This window comes from Cannabis sativa, chromosome 6 (assembly GCF_029168945.1).
Source record: "Cannabis sativa cultivar Pink pepper isolate KNU-18-1 chromosome 6, ASM2916894v1, whole genome shotgun sequence".
Lineage (NCBI taxonomy): Eukaryota > Viridiplantae > Streptophyta > Magnoliopsida > Rosales > Cannabaceae > Cannabis > Cannabis sativa.
Window position 1 is genome coordinate 20,611,260 of NC_083606.1, and position 9,686 is coordinate 20,620,945.

A 9,686-nucleotide genomic window follows, 5' to 3' on the forward strand; every position below is an offset into this window, starting at 1 on the left:
TAAGACAATTAAAGATAATAGTATCAAACTCGATTATATATATTGAGAATTAAATAAAGTATATATATACATACAGATATCATTAAAATTTATTTAGTTTTTGGATTGACTCTAAAATAATATATATATATATATAAATGTTCTTGGTTTTTTAATTTTTTTATTTTAAAATATTTTCTGTTGTGTTAGAGGTTTTGATCAAGAATTCTTGGTTGTGGTTGTGAGGTAGATGCTATTTTGTTAATGATTATTATTGCGACACTTTTTCTTAGTGTTAGATGATGGTTATAATCAGAGAAGGTCTTGCATGACTAGAGTTGTAGATCGTGATTAGAGAACCAGAGTTTCAGGTCACCGTAGTTGGAAAAGATCATCGACAACCGAGTTGTAGAAGAACAATCAACAATGTGTGATTAATAAAGAATAAGTTTAGGAAGAAGAATCTTAAAATTTAGTCGAAGGTGAGAAGGAGAGTTGCGTGAGAAAATGGTAGAGAAATTTTTGTGATTTTACTAAGTTTTTATGCTAATTCTATTTATACAGACTATATTTTTGGTAAATTTGTTTATCTATTTATTATTTTTTGAATAAATCATTGAATTTTATTAATGACAATCAACTACAATAATAGCTTGCAATTCGATCGGGACATCTTCTCCATTAGAGACACGACCAGAATTAGAATTAGAAAAACGAGTCAAATAATCAGCCACCTAATTCTTAGCTCGTTTGACAAAAAAAACTAAAATAAAATCAGATGAGGATTGCAGCATCACAATCAACCTTAAGAACAACTCTACTCCGTTTCATCCATCGCTCAGGAGATACATCAGTAAAGACTGATGCAGCTGGTTCATTCAACCTTGTTGCTTGAGTACTCAACTATTGTGTAAGGTACGTAACTGCACTAATAACAACTCCTTTAGTCGCAGAGAACTTGTTATTACCAACCACTAACAATGATTTGATGTCGAGCCATCGAAGAACAAAGAAGAACCAACAAGGAAACAAAATAAAACAAAACCATTTCACACATACAAGACTAAAATACTTAAAATCATGTCGTAGAGACAAGGCTAAAATACTTAAAATCATGTCACAGAGATAAGATTAATTGCAATAAAAAAAATCGAATTGCAATAGCAAAACACAAGGAAGGCCAACAAGCATGGCCAGAGAAAAAAGACAGCCTCCGATAGCTAAAGATTTAAGAACGAGAAATCCTAATTTTTTTTCTATTATTAACCCTTGAGAGAGTTTTTTTTTTTTTTTTTGAATGGACCCTTGAGAGAGTATTAGTTCCATATATTTGTGTATTATTCTTTTCTGCCAAATATTTTTAAATATTTGTGTTTTTTCCTTTTTTTTTTTTATTTTAAATAAATAAATAATAAAAGTAGCCTCTCCTTCATTCAAAAAAAAAAAAAAAAAAAAAAAAGTAGCCTCTCCTGGTCTGTTCAACCATTGGGCTCATCGTTGGATACAAATCATATAGGTGTGGCCCAATGCTAGAAACCCGAAAAACGCGCACCGCTTTGATTTCCCTCCCTCCCATCAAATTTCTAATTCAGTGAGTTGACGCGCTGAAAGCGTTTTCTTAGATTGCAGCCCAAAAACCCTAATTCCCCATTTTTCAACTTCACTCAAATTCGCGGTTCAGCGAATCCACTCGGACCAACCAGGTGAGTTACCAGTGTCCTTTCTTTTCGTCGAGAACGTTCATGCATGAACATTCTTTTGTACAGTTTTACATGCAATTTTGTGTCAAAAATTGTCAACGTGTAGGAACATTTATGGTTTAAGTTAAATACTCTACACATTAGGGCTGGCACCTCAGATATCTTTGTTGGGTTTTGACTCACTTATGATAAAGAATGCTTTATAGGAAATGTTGAATAGATACGTGTGAATTTTCTGGTTTATCTGTTTTCATAGTAGTAATAGATGGCCTGTGGTTTGTGGAAGATGTGCAGAAATTCAGAGCCTGTTTTTAAATGTCTTTGATGAAGTGAATGCCCATTTGGTTGTATTTGTAGTTACAAGATTATCATGAGTGTGATGCCCTAGAATTGTAGAGTGGTTTCCTGGTTGGTTTGTGAGTTAACTGATTGATTGGTTGGAAACCTTTTGGTTAATTCACCCAGTACAGGACAATGGGAACTCCGGTTTCAAACAGTTCTGTTTTGAAGCGTTCTTTGAGAAAGAAATCAGGTTTACGGAACTATGATGAGAATTTGATGGATGAGGTCATTGAGAAGCATCTGGGTGCTACATTGAAGAGAAAGAGTAGAACAAAGGAGGATTTGGAGAAAGAAACTGAAACTGAAGCTATGATAGCTGTGTCTCTTGGTTTCCCAATTGATGCACTTCTTGAGGAAGAAATTCGAGCTGGGGTAGTGAAAAAATTGGGTGGTAAAGAACAGAATGATTATATTGTTGTGAGGAATCATATATTAGCAAGGTGGAGGGGTAATGTTCGAATGTGGCTATCAAAGGGACAAATTAAAGAAACTGTGAGTAATGAGTACGAACATTTGATATCATCAGCCTATGATTTTTTATTGCATAATGGATACATTAATTTTGGGGTTTCACCATCGTTCACGTCTCATGTGCCAGATGAGGCAAATGAAGGATCTGTTATTATCATTGGTGCTGGACTGGCTGGGTTAGCAGCAGCAAGGCAACTCTTGTCGTTTGGATTCAAGGTTATTATTCTGGAAGGTAGAAATCGACCTGGTGGAAGAGTTTATACTCAAAGGATCGGGCAGGAAGGTAAATATGTTGCCGTGGAACTTGGTGGCAGTGTTATTACTGGTATCCATGCTAATCCTCTTGGAGTTCTAGCTAGACAACTTACCATTCCACTTCATAAAGTAAGAGATAATTGTCCTTTATACAAGCCAGATGGGTCGCCAGTTGATAAGGAACTCGATTCCAAGGTTGAAGTTATCTTCAATAAGTTGCTTGACAAAGTCATGGAACTGAGACAGATTATGGGTGGATTTGCATACGATATTTCCTTGGGTTCTGTTTTGGAGAGACTACGGAAGTTGTATGCTGTAGCTAGAAATGATGAGGAGAGGCAGCTTCTTGATTGGCACCATGCAAATTTAGAATATGCAAATGCTGGATGTCTTTCAGAACTTTCTGCTGCCTATTGGGATCAAGATGACCCTTATGAAATGGGTGGGGACCACTGTTTTCTTGCCGGAGGTAATTGGAGATTGATAAAAGCATTGTGTGAAGGGCTTCCCATATTCTATGGGAAAACTGTCAACACTATTCGATATGGAAACGAAGGTGTTGAAGTAATTGCTGGGGATCAAGCTTTTCATGCAGATATGGTGTTATGCACTGTTCCTCTTGGAGTTCTAAAGAAAAAGGCTATTAAATTTGAACCTGAGTTACCCCAAAGGAAGCTTGCAGCAATTGACAGATTGGGGTTTGGGCTGCTAAATAAAGTTGCAATGTTATTTCCTCATGTTTTCTGGGGAGAAGACCTGGACACATTTGGATGTCTCAATGAACAAAGCCATAAACGTGGAGAGTTCTTTTTGTTTTATGGTTACCATACTGTTTCTGGTGGGCCGGTTCTTATTGCACTTGTTGCTGGAGAAGCTGCAGAAACATTTGAATGCAGTGATCCCTCCAGTTTGCTCAATCGTGTTTTAAGTGTCCTCAGAGGTAGTTAATATAATTCAAATTTGTTACTTCATTTCATATAGCTTCCATGGCATCCATCATCTAATGTGTACATATGTAATATTTTTTCTTCCCTTTCAGGTATATATAGTCCTAAAGGTGTTACTGTGCCTAATCCCATTCAGTCAATATGTACAAGGTGGGGCAGTGATCCTCTCTCCTATGGTTCGTACTCTCATGTCAGAGTACGGTCATCTGGCTCCGATTATGATTTACTTGCAGAAAGTGTGGGTACTAGGCTGTTTTTTGCTGGTGAGGCCACAACTCGGCAATATCCAGCCACCATGCATGGGGCCTTCTTAAGTGGATTGAGAGAAGCTGCACGCATATACCAAGCTGTAAGGGTTCGTCAAAACTATCATAGAAAATTTGTTCAAAAAAATGTTGGACCCAACAATGATATGCTGGCATATCTCTTTAAGAAGCCCGATCTAGAATTTGGAAAATTCTCATTTGTGTTTGATTCTTTAGTAGAAGACACAAGATCAATGGGGCTTTTGAGAGTTACTTTTGACACTAGCGAAGGCAGTGGCCAAGAAGACTTGGGAACTAGTTTCCGGGATTCCTTTGACTTGCCATTGCCACTTTACACTACAATATCTCGTGAACAGGCACATGAACTTGAACAAGTCACAGGAGGAGATGAATGTAGGTTGTCATACATGGTAAACAGTCTTGGATTGAAGCTGATGGGGCCTAGTGCTGTAGGAAATTTTTGTAATTCTTTGATTACTAATATTGTTAGCACAAGAAGAGGCAGGGGAAGGAATCGTTTGTTTGTTGAACAGCCTTAACTTTTGTGGAGATTATGTTAATTTCAGGAACTTAATCTTCTAACCATTCTGTTGGCCTTTGAGTTTTGATGAAAACCCTTGGGTGCCTTCCAAACTCTGGTTTCATCTTTAGATGCAACTAACTTCTGTATATAACATAGCTGTGTAGGTTATTCATTGTCTTCAAGAGTGATCAAGTTTCTTGGAGCTTGGACTGGAAAGCCAGTTTGCTTAGTAAATGTAGAATTTTTTGTAGTCTGACGGTCCCCAACTTGGTGGCCACCTAGTGAGACAGCCTTGATATGTGACTGAAATTTTATGTACTTCAAAGATGTATCATTTTCATTTTTTGTTTGGATGAAAATAGAATGATAATGTAATTTTGAATGGGATTCTTTACATGTCAAGAATTATGTATTCTACTATATTTTACCGGGCTCTGCTTGTGCATATAAGGTGTTTAACTTTTCTTGTAAGAAATTTCTGTTAAAATAACTGTCCTAATCATAGTACTGATCTAATTTAATTCTAGTTTTTTTTTTTTCGTCGTCTCTGCGGCTAAAATCAGTTACTTCAGGTTTCATTTTCGCTTAGTATTATATTTTTGAGTGTTTTTATTTTTATACTTTAAAATAGGTTTTTTTTTTGTATTTTTACAGAATTTTATATAGAAATCCCTATTGCAACTAACGGAACAACTTAAATCGCAACTAAAAATTGTATAGCAATCTACATAGAAACTACCGGAGAAATTACTTTAGAAATCAAACCGTAAATTTGAAAAAAAACAAAAAATTAAAAAAATAGTATTTAGAGTAATTCTAAATATAAGTAAAATCAGAAAAGATTAACTTAAGTTTTAAAATAGTCTTTCATTTCTAATGAGAAGGAAATGATGAGAAATGGAAACTAATGTATGTATATGAGAGACCGCCTCCTATAGAAACCTTATTCTACTTAGTTTTTTTGGAGATTGAGAGAAACAAAAAGACCAAAATCAATCACTATTGCAAAACATTCATCTTAACAAAATGTGTTGAAGTATTTTATTGAAGAATGATAATGACCAGCCAACTGATGCAAGAGGTCTGTGACTATGGTGATGCATTCTGCATAAAGTCGACACAAGTGCGACAGTTGCAGTCGAAGTATCGGCATCTTAAGCAGCCAAAGCAGACACAAGAGGTGCAGCCATGACACCATGAATTCCGAGGACATCCCCTGACGTTCTTACGGCTCTCCCTCTCTTCTTCATCTTCACAGGTTATTCTGGTATGTCAAATTATTCATCAGAAGAAAATAAAAATAGAGCTTAGTTTAATTACAGATTATCATCGCAATAAAAAAACTACATGAAGACAAAAACAAGATTTGTAGCAATGTTTAGGATCTTAGTTAGTTTGTCTACGCAATAGAAAATATGGTAGAAATGAAAGATGTAGAAGTTCATCTCTACTCAACTAAGTTAAATTTCTTTAAGAAAACCTGAAAAAAAAAAACTAGACTTGTAATTCAGTGTAAAACATGAACAAACAATCACAAAATACAACTTACTTGTCATAAGGCCTATCAGAACACTTCCACCTCCTAGTGGCCAAAGCATCATGGAAGATTCTGCATTCCTCTTTGGTCCTTAAGCGAAACCTGCGTTCTTTCTTACACCGCGAGCAGCTAATGAACTCGTCCCTATGGAAGTTCCATTTACGACGAATGCAGTCTCCCGGGGTTGGAAGGTTTGAGCCGTGCTTGTAATATTTCAGCAGACCACTTTTCCACAATGGAACTTTGGCTCTGTCCACCCTGACCCAAACGTTCCTTTTCCAATTTTTGGGGCCTCTTCTTGATGAATGTTTCTCAAACTCTTCAAGGGTCAACCTTTCTGTGCCACCATTAATTAATGAATTCAGTAATAGCCTTTGTGTTTGAGATATGAACCCACATACCAAAATAACATACACGCTTTAATCAAATGTTATTTAAAGTACTTGCCTTCTTTGCAACCATCAGAGCAATTGCAGGATATGAGAAACTGGCCTGAACTGAAGACCTTGAGCTTACCAATAGAGTCCCCAAACTTCTGGCTAGTGCAGCCGCATGTGACTTCAATGTAGTCTGGCCCACGCCGAAGCCCATCTATGTCCTTCAGATTCTCATCACTCAACATTTCACTCGCTCCCCTAATAGTACTCTTCTTTGTCCCAACTCCTCCTGCATTTACATATCAACACACTCACATATATATATATATATACAAATATACATATATCTTCAGTATAACATGCTGTGAAGTACAGGAAGATTGTGTGTGCTGAGTACCTTAGATGTTACTAGCTATAGCTATGGGCTATAGCTGCTTAACCAAAATACATGGATCTGTATTTACATGTATATATATTTATACTTAATAAAATAAACTGACATAAAAGTATAGTCGTAAAAGAGAAGTAAACACATGTAGTGGTATATAAGAATGGCAAATTATATTAATTAGACAAGTGTATGAGTTTTTTTGCATGGTAAGAAAAAGAAAAGTACGTGATTCAAGGGAGAGACTCGGCTCGGGTTTTTCTTTTCAATGTCAGTTTAAAAGTAAAAAATTTCCGTTTCTTAAGTTAATGCTTTGTAGCTTTATTGATATGCACTTAAAATAGTAAAGTCCTCCCCATTTTGGTTTGATTTTGTGAGAAAAATTCATTTTATTTTTTTATTTCCTTGAACGGTTTTGGTTCTTTGCCAAATTATGTATGTGAGATAAACGTGTGCAACTTTGGATATGATATCATGTTGTTTATGTATATTTTATACACACCAAATGTGTAATATGCATTTCTTTTAAACGTTTGTTTGAAAGTTTCGGTCTCTAGCTACATTTGCTAACTCATTAACCCATTATTGATTCCTGCCTATGTATGACATTGTCATACTCCTAATCATTCATGTATATACCTAATCTTCTACCTTAATGTAACCCATTAATTGATTCATGCGTATGTGTGGTATTTTAGTATTCCTAATCATATATATTGCTTAAGAGTACCTAAAAATATGTGAATGTTTTTCAACTAATTAAATTTGATTTAAATGACATTGACACCTACTGTTTAAAAAAGCACTGTCACATCATTAGGTCTAGTGTTTTAGTATATATTTTTTGTGTATATTATTAATTACTGATTGCTCAATAAATACCCCTTATTGTTATACTTCTGTAACATAATTTATCTAAACTAAGTGGAGAATATAACCACTTTCCTAAGGTTTTTAAGTAATTGCTAGGCTATTTGGAGCAAGTTTAAATTGTTACGCCTATAACTTTTGATCTACACATAAATACGTTTTTATTATTCATGTGTGATTTGTGTACATGTGTGTAGCTTTAATTAGTTACAAAATCAATATTTTTAATAACTCAATATATATTGCTGCCATTGTTGTAATGATTTCGGTTGGGTTTTAAAGCTTCAAATTGGTTCTTGAGTAGTTTATGATTAAGTATTATCTAATTCTTTTGAATGTTCTATGTGGGAGGGTTTTAGCTTTATATATCTAACGATAATATTTATTACATTGTTAGTGAAGAGCTAATGATTTGTGAAGACTAGTTAACAATTTTTAAGTTCTAGAATTTCATGTGGTGTAGCATTAATGTTATTGTTATTCTCTACAATCTTTGGGTTTTGAATAGAGAGATAGTATATGGGATTTTTCCTTTCTACAATTTTAAAGATGTTATAATTTCCATAACATATTTTCTATTCTTCTTTTATGACATTTCACCTTTACTTGTAAGAGCAATCATGCATTAATCAAAATATACATTTTTTAAGAAATCACTCTCATTGATTAAACACACAAATTACATAATAACTTATAAATTTTGTAATTTATGTATTTTTTTCCACTTTTTCTTTAAGTTTTGTTAATTTGATTGTCATCGAGAATGATAATCACATTATTAACTATATTTATTATTATATAAATTTAAACAGATATATAAGAGATAGATGTAGTACCGTTTCATACAATATTATTAAAACAATTCAAAAATAAAATTACATCTATGATATTATACATTATTCTGAATTGCGACACCACCATATACCAAAATGGAACTACACATTCAATAATATACACCCATAAACTAGCCTTCAAATTTACACATATCAAACAGAAAAAATACTTTTGAAAATTTTTCCTTTAAGATGTTTACTCAAAACTTCATGTGTACATCCTTATAAATGTTTTGTCCCAACAAAGACTACAAATTTTTTTTGAGAAAATGTATGATTTAACAAACAACTCCATGTAGTGCACTTAAAATAAATAAATGAAAAAGAGAGATAGGGGTGGGATGGGGGAAGAGGAAAAAAGGAGAAAAAACTAACCTCTAGCCATTTTCAGTGAATGTGGTAGGCTTTCTTACAGCTTTTTCTTGATTTAAAGTTTAAGACTTGGTCTCTAAAACCTCACTTCTTATGCTATTTGTTAAGTTTTCAAATACCTCACTTCAAGAAGAGAGAAATAGGGAGAGAGGAAAAACTTCTTATAAAAGAAGAATTTAACAATTATATTTAGCAAAAGTAAAAATCATCTAGGTTCAAATAATTTACTGTCAATTTGCTAATATACAAATGTAGTCCTTAACTTCCTTTTAGCATGAAATCCAAGTGTAGCAATAAAATAAATGGATAAATAAGTGGCAACAACTCATTTCCACTACTGTCACTCTGGACTGTCTACGTGGTCAATTTATGCTCGTTAATCAAATTTTGCAAAATGCATTTTGTTAACGTTTATATTACTTTCTACTTATTTAACGGTAATCATTTAATAGTATGAAACTCTTATGATATGGTCAAATATACGTTATAAAAATAAGAAATAATCTACATGCAAAATAAAGAAATGATAATTTTGAAATTATTCATATTCAACTTGGATTTCTTTGCTAATATGTCATGAACCAAATTGGAAATAGGCATTTGAAATTTTGTTTCCTTTTAAAAAAAAAAAGAAGAAAAAAAAAAGAAGGAAAGACCTAGGCAACAAGCTTAAAAGATTAATTTGATTTGGAGACAATATACCTTATATATCGTCTACGATTTTGTTGACCATACTTGTTTGCAAACATATTCTCATAAGTTTCAATTTTGATAATGTTGACCTCGCTTCTAGCTAAAAACAGTGAGTCAAGTTAAAGTGATTAGA

At 33.7% G+C, this 9,686-nt stretch overlaps 2 protein-coding genes across 2 annotated transcripts; one reads left to right on the top strand and one right to left on the bottom strand.

Moving 5' to 3' along the window:
* Positions 1–1,433: 1,433 nt before the first annotated feature.
* LOC115694686 (lysine-specific histone demethylase 1 homolog 2) lies at positions 1,434–4,905 on the top strand. The gene is made up of 3 exons (XM_030621770.2): positions 1,434–1,682; positions 1,974–3,687; positions 3,787–4,905. Exons 2-3 carry the CDS (start codon positions 2,154–2,156, stop codon positions 4,497–4,499), a joined length of 2,247 nt encoding a protein of 748 aa, XP_030477630.1. The 5' UTR covers positions 1,434–1,682; positions 1,974–2,153; the 3' UTR covers positions 4,500–4,905.
* Positions 4,906–5,287: 382 nt separating this feature from the next.
* On the bottom strand, positions 5,288–9,068 carry LOC115695930 (protein ULTRAPETALA 2-like). Its single transcript, XM_030623026.2, has 4 exons — positions 8,864–9,068; positions 6,468–6,686; positions 6,033–6,357; positions 5,288–5,747 (listed from the first exon to the last, which is right to left on the bottom strand). The coding sequence occupies exons 1-4, from the start codon at positions 8,871–8,873 to the stop codon at positions 5,573–5,575; spliced, it is 729 nt and encodes a 242-aa protein (XP_030478886.2). The 5' UTR covers positions 8,874–9,068; the 3' UTR covers positions 5,288–5,572.
* Positions 9,069–9,686: the final 618 nt, after the last annotated feature.